Consider the following 20,379-nt stretch of genomic DNA (forward strand, 5'->3'; position numbering starts at 1 on the left):
AAATAACAGGTGCAATATACCCTAATGTTACTCTTCCACATACGTTACACAGGCTGAGGCAGCCTACTGAAATGTAGTCACAAGAATTAAAAACCCCCTCTGCTAGTAAGAGCCACTGTGGAATCTGACTCTTCTGTTGTAAGAGCTAACGATTTATTCTAGGAAGATGGCAAGAAATACACACAATTTCATTGTTTCCTCCTGTGCAGACGAGTTAAAAGTGTAACTACTTGTCACATTGGTCATAGTAAAGAGAAGAGAGGCCTTGTCATGCCTCATCTTTTATCAATAACTTGCTAGATATCTTCTTGCAGGTGCTCTGAGTTAGTGAGCATATTCAGGGAAAGGTCACACCAAGTTTCCGATTGTGTTATCTAGAAAGAGGAAAAACACCTCAAATGGTAAATGTACAAACTAACAACATCTCTGTGTAGAACAGCCTGAAATTGGGAAACAGAGCAGCAGGGTGGAGTAAATACCAAATACTTCAGTTGGGCAAAAGTCTGTTTTTTAGAGGTTCTCTCCTCATATACATGTTGAATACTGAGGTTGACTTACCCTGCATTAAACTGTACTGTATGTGTACATGGTACTTTTCATATGAGGGACCCAAAGCACACCTCAATTAACAAACATTCATTCAACAATTGTGGAAAACAAAGAAAGGATAAGTTGCAGAACCCTTCACATAACTTTCTAAGCCGTCCAGACTAGGAAACAAGCTTCTGTCATATTTTTTGCCCTACTGCAAAACATAAAAGTGCAATCATAATTGTGCCTTCTTATCCTCAACACCTTAATATTTGTATTCCTTGGCTTATCCATAAGAAGTGGCTTACAATGTAGGGTTTTTTTCCCTGTAGTTCTCCCCCTTTTTTGAGCTTGTGGATCTGCAACAAAATATTAAAAGTTTGGGTTGGTTTTTTTTGTTCACTCTCAAGTATCTGTTACAATTGAGTTACTCAACAGGTACTGTGACTTTCTAACCCCTACTGTACCGTCCCCTGTCATCCAAGGCTCTGCTCTGACACAGACCAGCTGCCTAACCTTGGCTCAGCCCAAAGATGTGAGGAAAAAGCTGTGAGAAGTCCAAAACTTCACCTTTCTTTCCTGCAGAGCTCTGCAGTCTGAGGCAGGATTGTTGAGATGGGGATAACTCAAGGATTCAACTTGGAAGCATCATGGAAAAACATCGATGTGGGAAAGGTTGATGCCTGAACACAGTGACAATAAGGAAGCAGGACTTTATCTGACTAAATCCTCTGCATAATATAGTGGACTTAACTGGTTCTCAACTTGGCTTATTAATAACTACATTAATAACTAAATCTTCTGGTTTACAAATACCTTGCAGGACATCAGGGGGCACTGTTTCACCGCCAGCAATTTAAACTAAGACAATGCAGCATTTGTCTAGTTCAATACACTGGATTTCATGTTGTACTAAATTCCTAATTCTTCCTATAGGTGGACATTAGATCAGTTTAGCTACTCTTCATCTTTGTGTGTTATGGAATGGTTTGGATTGGAAGGGACTTTAAAACTCATCCCATTCTAAGACCCTGCCATGGGCAAGGACACCTTTCACTAGACCAGGTTGCTCCAAGCCCTGTCCAGCCTTGCCTTGAACACTTCCAAAACTGTTATCACAGTTAGAACTGATTTTTATATAATATATAATGAATAAGAGCTGGGTTTGAAAGACCTGGGAGTCTTATAAAATCTTTTTTTTTGGGGGGAGGAGTGGGAAAGAGGGAATCCATTAATGTAGTAGAACTCAATCACATGAATTGTGTATATATAGTTAAACAGCTATCCAGTGCCTGGTCCAAAAAGGCAGCTGCAGAGCAGTTTGCTTCCTTTAAATGAAAAAGGACTTAAAGTTTTTCAGTGATTGAGTTGCTTACAGAAAGGTTAGGAAACATCACTGAAGAAAAGCACAGGGCTAGTATTTTAGTAAATTATATATACATAGTTTCTTTTTAATCTTTTAATATTTGTGAGGTAGGAAAATAAATGCTTTTGGCTCTGATATCCTTTCCAGTAAACTTTATTTTTTATTTCTCTAAGAAAGATAAAGTACCATAGGAATGACATCTGGTATTTCTTCAGAGTCATGATGAAGAACCACTGATTCTTCTAAATACAGATCATTGTTCATAATAAACCATGTATTTTTTCAATTATAGATTTTTCCCATTTATTGTGGAGTGTGAAATGAAAAAACCTCTCTTTGCTGTAGGGATGACTCCTGACATTGCTGGGGAGAACCTGGCCTCTCAATCCAATATGTTCTAGATGAAATGCACATAGGCTGAGAGCTCCATTCCCAAAGACCATAACGAAACTGAAGCATCTGGATAAAAAGCAGGCTTTGGATTATGTGGTTAGCTGTTTCAGAATAGAGGGTGTAGCAAGTCACACAAGTTTCAGTAAATTAAAAGGGAATATAAACCACCTGAACCCACATCTATCACCAGAAACCTGGGGTTTTTATGTGGGAAGAGAGTAAGGATTTAGATGAGTTCAGATGAACTGTGGTATCATGATGTCTGGACTAAGCATAACAGGCTGAGTGTGGCTTACCTGTTTGCTACTTGAGATGGCAAGTTAAGGATACTGGGAAGGTGCCTTACAGCTAAATCCTTGTACTGACAAATGTTACAGTCTGATTATAACTACAGATGGTCCAATGCCACTGCAGTGTATGTCACTGACAGATGAATGAGCAGGAAAACTGTTTTCAGCTTTGTTTATTTGAATTCTAAACATACATAAGGGTTTTCTAATACTGAAGTCCAGGAAGCCATAGTTATTCTCAGGTCCTGAGAAACTCAGGAAAAAGAAGAAAAGAAAATCATTTGGAAATTGTGTAGTGAACAAGAAGTGCTCAACAGACCAATACAGCAAATAGTAGAAGAATGTGAAGGCTGCCAGCAAACACTGCATGTTTGAACATGCTGCTTCTATGTATCACAGAACAGTAAGATACTCTGCAGCACCATATCTACATCAAGTTCTGGGGATGTAAGTTTGAACTTGCTGTTCGTTTCTATTGTAAATAGACTGAGATATCCTCTATGAACTTTAATTCCAGGCAGACAGAGGAATACTTTAAGTATTGGAACTTCTGTGCTGGTTGTAAATGAAATGAAGTAACCTTATCTGAAGAGTTCCAATTACGTCAAAATAAATAGATAAGATAGAATACATTAGGCCTTCGCCATCATGTCACAAAATGGCAAGTGATGAATGATGTATCTCTCAACATCAGTAACTCAAACTCTGAGGGCATATTTTGTGTTAAAAGGGAAAGCAAATATACAGTACTCCTTTAAATGTGAGGTTGTTGGATGTTTTTCAACCTTTTGATGTCATCCACTATATTCTATTGTCTTCTGTGCTGGCAAGTATTTAATAACCATGATTATTCGTCACCCAGTTGCACCTGTGCTGTTTCTTCATGCTGTATTCTGCAAAGAGCACTAATAAACAGGACTCCTGTGTACCAACATGACCTTGGAGCCACTTGCTCCAGCTGCCAAGAGCACCAGGCTTCCTGAGATGCAGGAGCTGGGAGCAGGCATGTGTCGGCTGAGCCCAGGGTGCTGCCAGTGTGTGGCACATGCGCAAAGCGACTGGATTGTCCCCACCTGCACTGAAAAACACAGACTTTTCAGCTTGTGTTTTAATCCTCTTTTTTTCTGCTGTAATATACAGGTACACATTGGCACACAAAACCCCAACAGATCTAAGCAACTTACTATCCAGGAACTAGGTCTGAGTTTTATCTAGGGACATAAAAACCAGAAGAACTTTGGTGCTTTCAAAAAAAATGTCCTAATTCTTCTCCTGAAGGCAAGTTCACCATTTCTTACTAATTCTGTTTCACTGGATAAAGAATAGGTGGGAGCCTTCAAACTCTCAGCTAGCTGGCTTACAACTGGGCAAAGTGTGTAAATTCTATCAAAACTTTCCCACCTCATTTTCCAAATCCAGAGTTTACTGGTCACATAATTCAAATCACAGACTCCTTCAAACACAGGGTATCTATTTATTCTCTGCTTTTACACTGTTGAATACAATTGAGTCTTTGTCCATGACCACAGCCCCTATAATATGAAACAACACTAGTAATTAAGACAGGACAATTTCTCTACTGTCAACAGCCTTATTTTCATGGCACAGCATTTGGAAGACTCACCCCATGAAAGGATTAATCAAAGGTAATGTAACTATAATTTCTGATGTAAGGGAAAATTATATCCATATGCAAATAGTTTGGCTCCAGTCCTCTCATACTGCAAAGAAGGGAACAGCATCAAGTTCAGCAGTGGGAAGACAGAACTTCAGGGACAGCCCTTTGCAGACTAAAACCAGGCACGTTAAAATGTGAGCTGGAAAGAGTCTGGAACTACTTTTTTTTCCACTCCCATCCAATGGTCCAGGTTCCACATGGTTAAATTTAAGTTGCCACAGTTTGTTAAACATTGAATGCCTCTCCCAAGAAACAATGTGAGCTATGATTATTCCACAGCAGGTCAAAAAGCTTTCTTGTTTCTCTGAATTTAGTAATCACAAGTTGTAAAAGTTCTCTCACTCAGAGGTTGGAGCAATAAAATGACTAGTATAAGGGCTGTAAATTAAAGTGCAAAGAGAAACAGTTGAACTTTGGTAACAGCTACTGAAAAAATAAGGGAAACTGATGAACTGGAAAGTAGGCACAACACAAAAACAATAGATTTCCTTGAGGAAAAAAAACCATTCTGTGAGCTACAAACACCGCTCTCTGCTGCCCGTCGTGTTGTGCTAAATGGCATTTGTGGGATGAGATTTTTCTGCTCTGCTCATGGGTGTATTTATTCACCTTTGCTTAGGGTATGACATTACACACGAGTTAGCATGAGGCAACAGTGGGTGGGGATTTACAGCATGTTGGCAGCTCCCTGGAAACCACCTGTGTGCATGCTCTGGCCCTGTTTTCCTTGAGGAGTAAGTGTCTTCTGCTTACTGCTGAGTACAGCTATGCTACTGCAGGTTACCCAACACACTGTAAATCCACAGTCTAGGTAGCCTTGTAGAGACCTGTACATATAGACAAGTCTGACACAAGCAAATTTAATGGCAGACATTTTCAGGTTGTGAGAAATGTCCTGCTTCTAACACCATACTGAGAGACATGACAACTTTCTGTCTGTGTAACCATCTGCTTTGGCTCTGCCAACAGCACAGAGATGTCATGTGATAAAACAAGTATTTAGGACTCTCTCAAACAGTTTTTAACAAGTGTTTTGACAAAGTTCCATCTGTATCTTCTTTCCCAGAGAATGGCTAAAAGGACAAAAAAGTATCTTGTATGCTAGAACTGAATCAATTCTAGTGTAAAGGGAGCTTCTCTTGCTACAATTTGTTTTCCTCTGAGCCCTTTCCAAACCCTACTAAACCAGCACGGGCTCTGAAGGATTGAGCACTTTATGGAATTAATAGGTTTGCTTCTCTCCTACAAAGTAGTCTGGATTAAGAGTTATTCAGTTTTTTACATCCAATGCTGTTCATTTTAGGCAGCTTTGAATGCTGACAGATTTTCTAACAAATGCTGTCAGTGTAAGAGCCATGGAGATGTATCTTCAGGTAAATAAGGAGGATGAGCCTGCTGCTGACCCCACCCATGGGAGCTAAGACTAAGCCCTGCAGAGAGGTGAGGATGCCACAACATATCACAGGTTGGTTTCTATAATCTTCAAAGACACAAATAGAACATACATCAAGTTGCGCGAGCACTTCTCTCCTGTGGCTACACCCTGTCTAGTTTTATGAACCGCTGAACCAACAGCCCTCTACCTCTTAGGAGGTACTCTTACTTTCAGTCTCAAGCCTGATAGAGAGCCAAGCTGTGGGCTTCTGAAGCTGAGGACAGCTTTACGAGTGTCATCACTGCCTCAGAACTATTTCAGCAAAATACAGAGTTATGCTTTAAACTGTATTGTTATTCAAAGGGATTAAAAAATATACATGATCTACAAACAGGCTAAAAATAAAACATGTAAATTAGTTTTTGAGTGTTCAGAAGTGGTTAGACACTCAGTCTAGCAGAAAGACATGACTGCTCATTTACTTTCTTACTGGCGCTATGTTTGAACAGCTTCATATAACTGAAACATTTAAACTGTCCATAACTCCAAATGTGCTCATTATTCAAATCAGGATGACAATACTTACCCGTGATATGGTTGTTTTCAAACCTGCAGGAAAAACAAAATATGCAGAAGCACCAGTTTCATTATACATCTTTGAGCAGCAGCAGCATACATTGATTTGTGAAGGCATGCACTCTTCAGAAGCACATTATGGTCAAGATGATATAATTTCTCAGTATTGTCTTCTTCATAGGCTTCACCAAGTTGAACACAAACATTCTAAAGCTGTCCTAATAAACGGTTCCTGAGTGAGTCTAGAATATAGATAATGTATATAGCAATGTCTACCATCCTACCATCAAAAAAACCTGTTGGCACTTTTGAGTGTTAAGTCTATTTCTGATCGCTTCTAATTTTGTCAGCTGTAACCAGTTAAAATTCATGATGAATTTTCAAAATTCCTTAGTTAAATAAATACAAGACTATGTTTTGCAGTTTGGTAACACATGTCCTATTATTTAGGGATGAGACTTTGGTTATCTTTAGAAGGGTACACCCAAACCAATCAGGTTTGAAGGCTCTGGAGAATCTCAGTTAGAGCTAGATTGCCAAATACTCCAGTGGTACTGATCGTTCTCTCTCCATTCATCTCCCTGATCTGCTGACCACAGTGTATGTCACAGCCCCACCTTGCATCGTTTCCTGATACCGCAGGAGTGACTCATACATCCTTGCAACTTTCCCTGAAAGCAGATTTTGTCTGTTTCCTGTGCTGGGGAGTATCACAGGGCCCACTTTTACCCAATTTCTAGAGAAGACCTGGAAATGACCCCGTAAAGGCCTAGGCCAGATCCCAATATTGCTCTAATTCTTACTGACTTCAAGAAGAGCTGGATTTATCTCCTTGAATCTGATTTACAGTTCACTGAAGTCAGCAGAAAATCTCCCACTGGCATCAGCTCAGGAGTATTTGAGTGAACTGAACTTTATTCTCCCAACAGATCTGCATCAGATAGAATTACAAAGCAAAGTCTTAATATAGATCACAGGAGTTTTCCTAATGTAAGTTCACATACTCTTCAGGACTTAGTGATAAAAACTTTTTGTTTCATTTTCTGGCTATGTGACAGATCCAGTAATGTGCTCCTAGCATGTAAATTATAATTTGGCTAAGCTATAATTATACTTCAGTAAGTGTCAACCACAACTAGCCCACACTGCACTGCCTAATCAGCATTTAGCTATTTGTATCTCCAACACTTGATAAAATTATCCTGCTTAAAACCAGTAAGCAAGGCCTTATCTTCCAAGCTGTACGCTGAGGAAAGACTATTTAAAATAGCCATTGAATAAGGTCACATATTCCAGCACAAAGACTTATGTATTACCAAAAAAGGTACAAAAAGACACAGTGCTCCAACCCCCTAGACACCAAGGTATGTGTTTTAATGTAGCTTTAATGAAAAGTAGTTTAATGAAGCTACATTGTACTTGGGCCTTTTTGTCTTTTTAACCATGTGCCTGCTCCACTGGCTTTGATTCTACAGAGAAATTTCCCTCAAAATAACCTGGAAAATGGGCAAAGTTAACACTACTATAAATTGTCCTTCCTAGCTATTGTTTTGCTGGAGAATGACACTGTATAAAGCAACTCTCTCTGCTTCTAAAGTACTGAGCGACATTTCAACAATAATGTCTTCAGATTTGGAAACCTGGAGACATTATAGAAAACAAGTTCTTTATGAGCTCCTGCAAATTGGAGCCAAACTAAATGCTGTACTACAAACAACTACGTGATGCACCTATCTTTGCACCACTGTTATGGTATTGCTTTCTATAGGTGATACCTAACAGCTTAGGGAAAACATAATGCCTCACACTAAAAAGCCAAAACACACTGTAACAGACTGCTTTGGTCAACATAAATACCCTAGGACCATTCAACCCTTAGACACTAAAGTTTATGGCTGTTTGTTTGTATACTGACAACAAAGATCTGCCTGGTACTTGGACGTGGTTGAAGCAGTAGCCATTGAGAGGTTTCAAAACTAAGGCTTGGATTTTTAAAACTAGGCACAGAGGCTTACCTACACAGATCAAGAGCCAAGAGAACAAGGAGGATTAGCATGAACCCAGCCTGTTCTCTTCTCCATTTACATATTAAACAAAAAAGCCTATAATAATATCCACCATTCGTTACTAGCAAGAATCACATAGTTCAGCTTGGTGATAACAACAGGGTAGCACTTAACTTGAACAAAACTTTGTATTTACATAGAAAATGAGATTTACAATGCGGCAGGCATTCCTGAGCCTATTGATCCTGCTCATCCTCCTGAAGAACACCCTCGTTTGACAGCAGCAATGAGAAAAGTCCATATTGGAGACCTCAAAGTCTTCTCAAGTTTTCAGTTGCTAAGATCATGCTCTTATTTTAGTCTTGAACAAGCGTATTGGAAGAGCATCGAGAAGCCAAACAAAACTACAAGAGAATCAGGATAAACGTTGCAAAACTCAGATTCAGGCCATACCAGGAGCAGACCCAAAGCACAGTCATTTAACTCAGACCCACCCAAGACAGCACCTACCTAGTTTCAGCAAGACACTGTAGACAACAGTAAATACAAACCCCAAGATACAACACAAACAGCTGCACACAGAGACAAAACCACAAAGAGAGATGATCTGCACATACATTTCAGGTTTCAAACAGTTTCATTAACTGAGGTTTGCATGTTCAAAAGCATAAACATGTTTTTATTGTATGGCAAACGTGAACAGTGGTAAGAGGAAGTTCCAAGTTTTTGGAAAAGCTGGCAATTCCTCATAGTATTCCTCCTCCAGTACCTTAAGGGAGCCTACAAGGATGCTGGAGAGGGACTATTCACTAGGGACTGTAGTGATAGGGCAAGGGGTGGTGGGTTAAAACTTAAACAGGGGAAGTTTAGATTTGATATAAGGAGGAAGTTCTTTACTGTAAGGGTGGTGAGGCACTGGAATGGGTTGCCCAGGGAGGTTGTGAATGCTCCATCCCTGGTGGTGTTCAAGGCCAGGTTGGCCAGAGCCTTGGGTGATATGGTTTAGTGTGAGGTGTCCCTGCCATGGCAGGGGTGTTGGAACTAAGATGATCTTAAGGTTCTTTCCAACCCTAACTATTCTATGATTCTATGAAATGCCCGAACAGACTGAGAGGGATGTGAATCTGTTTTTCTCTATTAATTTGTTTTTTTCTAGGTTGCTATGGTATCTTTCAGAAAGATCGATGCCTATTTTTCAACTGAAGTAATAAACTCAAAACCCTTCAGAAATATTTCCAGTGTACCATACCTATCTTTTGTCCTCTGTCTCGCCACTCCTTTTACACTTTGGAAAGCCATTTTAAAATCTGTAGCAGACCTCCTACATTTCCTCCTCGGCAACCTTGCAGGGCTCTGGCACTACCCACCATTCTGTAGCTTCCCACAAAGCTGTGCTACTCCGAGACAAAGCACAGGGAAGTGCAGGTACTGCAGCACCAGGAGCAGCTCTATTGGGAGCAGTCCCCAGGTAGAGCGATCCAATTTGTGTTTTAGAAAAGAGAAAATCCTTACAAAATGATGTGTTCTGTGCAGGCAGGATTTTCTCAAGTTAACTGAGGGATTATGATGATTTGTTTTAGTCACCAAGTCCTCCTAGAGCAGTTCAAAGGGCACCTCTAGATGCGAACAACCTTAACTACAAGGTGTGAATGTTCATTACCGGCTCTCAGCTTGCCGGGAGCAGACTGCAGGAGCGATCCGTGGCAGCTCGCCCGCAGAGGGGAGGGAAAACAACCCCCGTCTGTCTCCTGAGGGAAAGGAGAGGCCGGGCCCGGAGGCCACAAGGCCAGGGCAGATAACCTCGGGGCAGCCACCCCCCGGGAATCCTGCCTGCGGTGGCGGTCACCGAGCGGGGAGCAGGGGAGGCTTTGTTTCCCCGGTCAGTGTGTCATCGTGCGGTGTTGCCTCTCCTGTCCTGTCCCCTCCCCGCAGAGCAAACACACCCGGGAGCTTCCCTGGTGACTAACAGTTTCTCCCTCGGCCCCTGACAGACACCCCCAGGCCCCAGCCCTCACGGCGCGGGCGGAGAGGTTTCACAGCCCCTCCATCATGACCAGCCGCACCTCAACACACCCCTCCCTTCTCCCCAGCCCTGCGTTAGAGGCTCTATTCGGGGCGGCCCAGGTGAGATACCCGCCCTGCCCCATCCAGTTTCGCCCAGGTGCGGGGGGCAGGGCCGGTGATGGACCAGTGTGCCCAGCTGCCCCGGGAGGAGGAGCCGCCGCCACCACCACCTCCTGCGCGTCCCAGGTGTAACCGGAGCCGGGAGGGTGCGGCGCAGCCACCATCACCTGCGGAACCTGTTGGACGGCTCATTTCGGCCCCACTGCCGTGCGCAGACCGCTCTTGCTCCGCTGCTGCCTTTGCCCCGGCCTCCCTGCGCCCCGCCGACAGCCCGAGCCATGAAGCCCTTCTGTGGGGCTGCGCTCCTACTGCTGCTGTTCTGCGCTGCTACCTGTGCCCAGGACTGTAAGTGCCTGCGCTCCTCTCCCCCCACGGCACCCTCTGCTCCTAACCGGGCTCCACGGTCCCCTTCTGAGGCCGCGTTAGGGGCGCCCCGCTTCGCCCCAAAATGGCACCCCCGGGGCCGTGGGCTGACGGACAAGTGAGGGCGGGTTGGGGCCTCCGCGTCCCTTTGTCCCCTGCCGCAGGGGCCCCGGCGAGGTCCCGACGGAAGTTCTCCCCTTTCACTGGGGCCGGGCGGGGGGCCAGGTGAGGAGCGGCGGGTCTGGGTGCGCCGCTCCCGGACAGCTCCGGCCGGTGAGGGACGGCTTTGTCTCGCTGCGGAGCAATGGTGCCCTGGGGGTGCCCGGACTCACGGCCGCGCTTCTTTTCCAGCGTGTATCTGCGAGAAGAACAAGCGCGTCACCAACTGCAAGCTCAACGGCGGCGTTTGCTGGTGCGATGGGGTGGGCTCCGGTGCGACTGTGAACTGCGACAAATGTGAGTACAGCGCGGGCGGGCCGGGCAGCGAGGGGCAGTGCTAGCCGAACTCGAGGGGATGTGGGGAAATAGCCATTGAGCTCTTGAATATAATGGCCGTAAGGAAGGAAAGCTGCTTCCTGGTCTTCCAGGTCAACCTATATTGAGGCAAATGCCTTGTCCGCTGTAGTATTTGGTCTGTAATGGCAAGGATTTCTCAAAGATTTAGCTTCCTTGTAAGCACATATCGCGACTTTTCCTATTCATCCAGACGTGGTAAGAGAGTTATCTCAGGACGTACTCTTTGTTCAAACTCGGCTCAACTGTAACACTTATGCTGAAGGAAATGAAAGCTGGCTGGACCTCTTAAGCATCTTGAGAAACTAACACAGCCCAGTTGTGTCAACTGAGCCACCACCTACGTGCTAGGCACCCGCTCTTCATTGTAATAGCTTCAAATTGGTTGCTTCTGATGTAACCGTGTGTTTTTATAGACCGGGAGCTCTGTTCTGAACATGTATGGTCTGATGCTGCATAACGTGACTTTCTGGTTATTGTCAGTGACTTCAAAGTGCCTGCTGATGAAAGCAGAAATGATGGGCTCAAAATCAGGTCGCCGTGAGAAACCAAAAGATGCATTTGAGGATACGGATGGCCTTTATGATCCCGAGTGCGAAAACGCTGGTATTTTCAAGGCGAAGCAGTGCAACGGGACTACCTGTTGGTGTGTGAATACAGCTGGTGTTAGAAGAACTGACAAACATGATGCAGACTTGAAGTGCAATCAATTAGTCAGAACATGGTATGTCTTTCAACAGGGTGTCTATGAAGTGAAAACATTCCTGTATTGGGTTTTGTGTTTTAGAGGGTTTATCTATATGAATGTGCTAGGGATGAATGAAGATGGAACAATGAACACTTGAGTATTGCTTTTTCTTGTTTACCTTCAGAAACAAGGAGCCATTGACAGGTTTTGGAGGGGTTGTTCTTTGTTTTTGTCTCATTGCTTTGTGGGGGTTTCTTTTGCCTGGGGTTATATTTTTATTATGTGTTGTTGCATGGGCATGCTTTAAGAATATTGTATTTTTCCTGTTGCTTCAGGTGGATCATAATTGAAATGAAACATGCTGATAGAAATACTCCTCTGAACACTGAGTCTTTAAAGAAGTAAGTGACAATAGCAAGATGTCATTGCAATGCCTGCATACACTACTTGGTACCTAGTGTATTTCTAATCAAGCGTTTAAAAGTATTGTCAAACTTGTACCTCTCACTTCTAAGCTATCTTGAAAGTGACCTACAGATCCTTAATGGAACTTCTTTAATTTTTATTGGGGATAAAATAACTGCTAATGAGTTTCATTTTCACTTCTGATAGCTAGTTTTTGTTTTACCAAGTCAATGTACTGAAGAAGATGGAAGGTAATAAGGTGAAACTACCCAAAAAGTAAACTGAAAAAGATGGTGGAGGGCCTGCATAGCAGCAGTAGCAACAGGGGGAAAATGAGAGTTTGGTTATTTTTAGTTGAAATAAAGTCTTACTTCTCTGTTAGAGCAAAAGAAAAAAGTGCTTGTAGCTATTCCCCACATACCCCTATCCACCCCTCCCACCCAGAACAAAGGTTGCTTCTCTTCTGAATTCCAAAGACTTCAAACTCTTCTCTCTAACACTGCAGAAATTAACAGAGCTCTAGTATCATAATGAGTGTACTGGGTTTGGTTGGGATGGAGTTAATTTTCTTGGTAGCAGTTGCTACAGTGCTGTGATTTAGACCAGTGACCAAAACAGTGTTGATGCTAAAGCACTGGTGACTTCTTGCTGAGCAGTGCTGACTGTGAAGGGTGTCTCCAGACTCTCACTGTGCTGGCCCAGTGAGTAGGTTGGGGATAGGCAGGAGGTTGGGAAAGGGACACGGCAGAGGTGGTTGACCTGAACTAACCAAAGGGAGATCCCATATTGTAAGTAGCCATTGCTCAGATTTGGCTGTGCATCAATCTGCTAGTGGTGAGTGGTGGTTTTTTGAATTGCTTGGGGGTTTTTAATTTCACCACCTAGCCCTTTCACTTAGTAGACTGTCTTTATCTTGACCCATTAGGGTTTTTTCTTGCTTTTGCCCTTTTGGTTCTCTTCTCAGTCCTGCTAGGGGCAAGTGAGTGAGAGATTAGGCGAGGGTTTAGCAGCCAGATGGGGATGACCCACCACAAAGAGACTGCAGGAAAAAAACGACCAATTATCCTAGTCTTCCCTGCTTTTGAAAATGGATGTGTAAAGTAGTACTGGGTTTAGAGCTATGGTTTTAATATCCTTACAGGTTTTTCAAGGAAACAATTAGCAATCGCTACATGCTGGATGGACGCTTTATAAGCGGTGTTCTGGTAAGAGGCACATAATTTTTAAACAAGTATCTGAACTTCATTTGGTTGTGGATAACTTTGAAAACTCATGTTTGACAGATGCAGTACAGCATGAGTTTTACTAGAAGCTCTCAAAATGGTGATGCTGAGCAGCTAGCAAATAGCTGTATCTCATCTGAAATACTAAGAAGCTACATATTGCTCTCAGTCAGTAGATAAATTCTTTGTTTCACTAAAAAGGAAATCTGAATCCTACTGTAAACCATTGGCTTAAACATAAATGTGGTTCAGAATGGGAGTTCATAAGTTGGAATATAATACTTTGCTGTGTATTTGATAACTGGATTTAAATTAGCCCTTTCTTAATACCATACTATATTTTTTGCAGTATGAGAAACCTTACATTACTATTGATTTGAAGCAAAATTCCTCAGAAAAATCTCTTGGAGATGTGGATATAGCTGATGTGGCCTACTACTTTGAGAAAGATGTAAGTTTGTTATGGGTGAAGTCTGCCAAAGACTTAGATGTGTATATTGCATTGAGTAGCCTTACTGTATACTTGCTGAAGCAAGATGAATTATTGCAATGCTTAGATCTTTCCTATCTGTTCTTAGGTAAAAGGTGACCCCGTCTTTCATAACAACATACTCAACATCACCATTGATAATGAAATGTTGAAGCTTGAGAAGACAGTGGTCTACTACGTTGATGAAATAGCACCAGAGTTTTCCATGAAGTCTCTGACTCCTGGCCTCATTGCGGTCATTGTAGTCATAGTAATAGCAGTAGTTGCTGCAATTGTTGTTCTGGTAAGTTCTAACAAAGCTGCCAAACAGAATGGGTAACTAAGTCAGGAAATAATATGTCCAGGGTAATTGGACTCTGCTGCAAACAATTTTCCTTCTAAACTGGTTTCTTTTTTGAGACTTGAGAGGTGGGAAAGTGGTGATGGGCACAGCATCGCTGTTTCAGGTCATGAGTGAAGGGTGTTGTGTGGAAGATGAAAGTAATAGGGAAAACTAATTGAGGTGAGGAAAGTACTTCTCTCCTGGTTTAAAGTAGTTGAAAGCAATAGCCTCTCGCAAACCTTGCTTTGGAAGGATGGGGAAGGGACAGCTTCAAGTTTGGAGTTTTAAAGTCTTAATCAAATGAAGGGAGATGTAAGTCAAGACTTAAAGAGAACTTCAAAATTATTCTGTCCTTCTCTCGCAGGTCCTCACAAGGAGGAGGAAAGGGAAGTACGTGAAAGCAGAGGTAATTAATTTCTGTTCATGGTGTATGTGTGGGGAGGAGGTTCCCTAAGTTTACTGTAGGTTAACAGCTTGCTGTGGGTGCTTCAGATGTGTTCAAGGAGATTGAAAGCATTCGAATTCTGTAACTAGTTTTCATATCTATATAAGAGCTCAAGTTTACCACGTTCCTTTCTGTACTAGTTTCAAAGGCAGCCGATGATCTGCTGCATTTCCCGTGGTGAGGGCGGTGCTAACAGCAAGTACTGGTTTTACATATCTATAGCAAGGGCCATACAATCCACAGGAAACACTGATTGCTTTGTTCTGTCAGGAAGACCTTAACTTGAGGTATTTGCATGGAGTTTGCAGTTTCTATTGAAGAGCTACTTTCCAATGGAATAGTAACAAATGGTGCTAGTGCAGCAGTGTCACCCCAAGCACTAAAGCCTTTTGAAAGGAATCTAAAGAATGTTGTAGCTTCATAGGGTTTGTGTAGGGAGCACACTATTAAAGAGTACTGTTTTCTAAAAAGTATTAGAAAAGCTGAAGTGTTACCGTGGTCTTGTCATGTTTGATTCTGTTAGTGTTACATCACATTCCTTTGCTAATGAAAATCTGGGATGTTTGTGCATCTTGAGTCTTAAACTGGGAAGTAGCACAAATGTTGATCTTCTACCTCTTCCCCTCCAGGTAAAGGAAATGAATGAGATGCATAGAGGACTGAATGCATAACATAATCAGCCAAAGTAAGATTCAAACAAGATGATGGAATCATTGGAGGCATGGATCTTAACTCTTTAAAGATCCCTCTTGAAAGGGGGGCAGTTGTGCTCACTTGATAATTGTTAAAACTCTTAACAGCCAAGACTGGTAACTATGCTATTACTCAGAGTTAAAAACCAGCCCCATCTTACTCATGTCAAACCTATTGCTCCCTGATTTTATTTTTTTTTATAAGGATGAAATTAGTTGACAAGTGCTGTTACTAGGGATTTGGAGCATAGATGCTTAAATAGTTATTTTACCCGTGTGGGAGGGTTATTGAGAATAAAGTGGTTTTTTTGTAGCAAAGTTGTAACAGATTGCCTCCTGTATAACTGAACATGGTGGGTTTATGGCTGTTTGTACATATTTCAAGTTGCTGTAACTTTTTTTTATTACTTGAATTAATAAAACTTTGAAACAGGTTTCTAATGGTTCCATGTTGAAATTATGATGATCTGCTAAATTCTTGTGCTTACACATTCAGCAGTGTAGTATTGCCTTAAAGCAAGCAACCAACCTTAGCATAGGTGGAAATATTCTAGAACTCCAATTAACAAAGTTTGTATTATCCACCTAGTATCTCAGTAGCATGAGTTCATTTTTTTAAAGCTGTGAAAAGTAAGCTTTACCCTCTTTTCCACTCTTAATGTGCACCACAAGTAAAATGATGAAATATGAATTGCTTGTATAAAAAATAAACATGCTGTGAATGCAGCAATCTCAGGAATGTGCAGACTGCTCTTTCAAATGGTATTTATTATAAAATGAGCCTCTAATCTAGAACATCTCTGGTATAGGGTTGGGAATGGGTAGCCTATCATCTGGCAGTGGACCTGAGAAAGAGCTATTTCACCATTACCCATTGCCTGGGTGCTACACAGCTACACTCTGTTTCTGCTGTTGCGTGCTGTCCTGTTGGCTGACCAAAGTTACACAGGTTATTTACCTCTCAGAGCTTTGGACAAAAGAGTGTGTTTTGGTAATCAGTAACCTGTAAGGTATACTGGCTAGCAAAGAAACATGTGTATCTGTCCAGCATATCTGATTTATAAAGGAAATGCTGTAACTCCTGTTGCCAAAGAAATAATGAGATACAAGATAAGAGACTGAATGACAAATGTGATTACTAATGCAGTGTTTGTTTTGAACTCCCTGCCTAAAGCAGGAAAAGTAGGGTAAAGTACTAGTAGAGAGGATATTCTACGTAGTGTTCATAAAATTTAATGTGAAATACTCTCTATTAGCTTATGTGTCTGGTAAATACAACAGGAAGTTGCTGGACTCCAGTGTCACAGGTCACCACAGTATCTTCTGCCTTTGAGCCAGGCTGCAGCTGATGGTGCCTCTGTTGCTGTGTTGGATGTTTAAATGTAAACAACTGTTCCCTTGGTTCTTCAACGATCTGGTGCTGTGAGCTTTGGTACCTGTGTGTACTGTAGTTGGGCAGTGTGCTGAGGTATGACAAGTTTAATACAATTCTGTAAACTGATAAATGAAGCCTAGTTTTCAGTAAGCTGGTCTTTAGGAATTACATGTGAGTTACTGTCTTCTCCAGTTCTTCGCTGTCTATATCCTATATCTCCTTAAATGTCTACAATATGGTATCCTTGTCATTAGTTTCTTCTCCCCAAGGTCATAATGCTATTGTTTCCTCTCCCCCTCTTCCTACCCTCCCTGTTTCATACCTTATTTTTGGCTTGTGAGATGGAAAGATGTGTGTTGTGGCTGGGCGGGAGCTACACATGTGCTGACTTGACTGGCTGGTATGTATGTGCTGTGTGGCCTGGACCTTGTCCCAGTCAGTTGTTTGAACATCATTTTCTCCCTACTTTTCCCACAGGAGGAGAAAGCATTTAGATACTTCTCCTTTTTTTACCTAATGGGGCTTTTCACGTTAGATGTAAAGCTTAGTGTCTCTAATACAGTTTTCTTCCTTGTCAAGTTTGAATTTAGCCAAAAGGTTAGAAAACCATAAAGTTTATGGAAATTAATTAAAAAATAGAAGAAAGTTTCACTAAATCCACAGCTGAAGGGATTGTACTATCATTATCTGTATCTAAACTCTGTTACTACAGTGCAAACATAATGCTGCATAGCTTTCAAAATGGTGCTCAGTAATATGGTTTTCCTTTTCTGAGTAGTTTTATTGATCTTTATACTGGCTTTTGTTCTGTTTACTGAATGCTGCACTTTTGCAACAGTCCAGCTGCATAGAAGTATGCATTTATAGGAAAATAGGGAAAAGAGAAAAGAGAAGCTTTATTATCTTAATATTTATAGAGGAGACTAATGTGAAATAAATAATAGAAGGCCACTATCAGTATCAACTCTCCACTGATGCATGTGATGTTTCTTCTCATAGACAGTTTTGAACTGCTGACAAAAATGATTGCTATTGAAAAAACAGCGTGGTATTAAATAGCAAGATACTCTTTCCTGAATGCTTTCAAATTATTAAAATAGAGAAAAGTTAAAAAGCAACTTTTCTGTAAAAGAAACAAACCCACAGAACTCAATAAAAGAGTACTAGTCACTATATCAGTTTTTGACAAGGTAACTACTTTGATGCTTCCGTTTGCCTAATTCATTAACCTGCTTTTGTAAAGGAGCATGGGTTTTAAACCTAAAGTTCTACACAAAGTTATGATACCATGTTCCTTCTCTTTTAATGTGTGTCAGTGTGATAAAGGAAAAGATGGGCAGACTGAAGATTTATTAACTATTTTGAGATTGAATAAATGAGATCTTTTGTTAGAGAGGATGGATGATGTTTATCTTAATGCCTATGTACAACATGGAAAAATAGAGTTTCTATAGCCATGTGCAAATTATTACTTATAAATTAATGCACTAGCATATATATATTATTATTACCACTGAGCAAAATTAAATGTTTATGCAAAGAAGATGAGAGACTTTTATGAAGAGGATATGCAAATAATATATTTGAGAAAGCATGACCAATAAAGTCTATACAGCTTTCTTCCAAGGACCTAAGCAATCCCTATGTGTAGTTTCCACAACTACAAAACGAAAGGTCAGTGTTGTGTATGTACAGTCTGTTGACAATAGTGTGCTCATAACCTTCCTGCACAATCATAGTTCAGTAAGAGAAATAATGTTGTTTGTGAACCATGTTTATTTATGTCCTGACCTACTGGACTTTGCTTGCTATAATATACACTGGCTTTGGATTACAGACTGCTTGACATAGCCTGAAAAATATTGTAGGGGATTAAAAATGCTAGTAGCTCTGTTGCCCCAGCTTCACAACTGCTCATACTGAGTTCTAGCAGCTTCCAAGAGAGGCTGCAGCTGGTACTACAAAGGTCCATAGCTGGGTGTAATGCAGTCAGGCAAGCTGTAGGAATGCCTGGTGTGTTGGGGATAGATCCCATCCTCACAGAGCTTTATGGACCCGTCCTTGCAGAGCTTTATGAACTTTGCTGAAATCTTTGTCTTAGCAGTGATGTCTGGCAGATGTATGCAAGGGACAGGACGATAAATAAAAGGAGTGTAATGTTAGAAGCAACACAGCCTATAAAAATGTCATACATATAAGAAGTGGGTTTTGCTCTACTAACCGTTAAATACTCCACAGAATTCTTACATATTCAGGTGCCTGCATGGCTGTGCCAAACTGATCAGTGAATAAAGTGCATACCACAAAGTTAAAAGGTTCTTTGCACAGCAATAGCCACATTTTGTTTTCAAACTTACATTAACTAAATATTCTTATCTTGTTAATATTAAGACTCTGCTGCACTATATGTGTGCATACATATATACATATCAGTCTGCTGATATCCCCACCAACTAATGAGCATTAGAGCTGCCACTGATCACATGTGTATGCTAATTAACCTTCGGTGAAAAAGGCTTTCTTTCTCCCTTTTTTTAATGAAGAGTTGTTAAAGTACAACCATTTTCCTACCTGAAAAGCCATTGTTCATATGCTAGTTATGCATAAGAAGGCAAGAAAATTTATTAAGGTCTAGATTAGCATTCATTTTCCATCTGCCATGGGTTTAACAATTACAACCATCTTCTTACTCTCCTGCTCCTGGTAAGGAAGGGAGAAAGCAAGAAGCACTCTGCTAGCCACAGTGCAGTAAAGAAACCAAGCCTGGCAACAGGGTGATGGGCGCCATTCAGAGTTAAACCTCTGTGGGTCAGCCAGTGCACCAAGCTGCCCTGGAAGAACAGATGAGGCAAAGAAAACAGCAGAAGCTCAGAGGAAAGGTGATCAATCCGTGATGTTTTGTGCAAGAGCTGTCACACCACAAGCGTTTTTCATGGTTGCCACTCTTAAGAGCATTAGCAGCCGATTTGGGTGGTGGCTTTCTGTGAATGGGAACCTGCAGCTCAGTAGAGCTGCCTTGAGCTAGCTGATGAACAAAGAGGTGTAACCAGCCCAGAGGAGAGAGAAGAAAGCACTGCAACTTGCAGCACCTGCAGTTTAGCAGACATTATTTTGTCTCATTCGAAGGTGGTAATGAGGTCTCTGGAGCCCACTTCCTCTCCAGTTCTTCTTTTCCTGTCTTCGGCCTAGTCTGTAGTCATCAGTATGTATAAAGACAAGCACTCCCAGCTATTCATAGTGTATATTTTGGGCTGACCTGGTATTATCACCTGTTGGCAAGACTGACTAACAGTATGAGTGCTTTGCATTTGCTAAATGACAATCATTTAGGCTGACTTTTCCTAGGTAAGTACTGCTGCAAGCAAACACTTTTGGTGGAGGGAGGTATCAGACCAGATAGTTCAGCTACTTCTGAAAATAAGGTTAAGAAAAGTACCCTCACTCATACTCAAATCCAACTGCCCTGCCAGAGGAATGTCATTTTTACAACTGTTACAGAGATAAGAGGAAGATTTTGGGCAACT

General features: G+C 41.6%; 1 protein-coding gene across 1 annotated transcript; it reads left to right on the forward strand.

Moving 5' to 3' along the window:
- The first annotated feature begins 10,452 nt into the window (after window positions 1-10,452).
- EPCAM (epithelial cell adhesion molecule) lies at window positions 10,453-16,219 on the forward strand. Its single transcript, XM_005151849.3, has 9 exons — window positions 10,453-10,684; window positions 11,054-11,158; window positions 11,699-11,939; window positions 12,239-12,304; window positions 13,450-13,513; window positions 13,881-13,982; window positions 14,110-14,304; window positions 14,708-14,749; window positions 15,418-16,219. Exons 1-9 carry the CDS (start codon window positions 10,618-10,620, stop codon window positions 15,457-15,459), a joined length of 924 nt encoding a protein of 307 aa, XP_005151906.2. The 5' UTR covers window positions 10,453-10,617; the 3' UTR covers window positions 15,460-16,219.
- Window positions 16,220-20,379: the final 4,160 nt, after the last annotated feature.

This window comes from Melopsittacus undulatus, chromosome 3 (genome assembly GCF_012275295.1).
Source record: "Melopsittacus undulatus isolate bMelUnd1 chromosome 3, bMelUnd1.mat.Z, whole genome shotgun sequence".
In the NCBI taxonomy this organism is placed as follows: Eukaryota; Metazoa; Chordata; class Aves; order Psittaciformes; family Psittaculidae; genus Melopsittacus; species Melopsittacus undulatus.

Excerpts from the sequence above, each read along its gene's own strand:
- EPCAM (XM_005151849.3), top strand. The coding sequence starts at position 10,618 with ATGAAGCCCTTCTGTGGGGCTGCGCTCCTACTGCTGCTGTTCTGCGCT. Across the intron at positions 13,983-14,109 it reads CCTACTACTTTGAGAAAGAT|GTAAAAGGTGACCCCGTCTT; the intron begins GTAAGTTTGTTA and ends ATCTGTTCTTAG. Across the intron at positions 14,750-15,417 it reads GGAAGTACGTGAAAGCAGAG|GTAAAGGAAATGAATGAGAT; the intron begins GTAATTAATTTC and ends CTTCCCCTCCAG.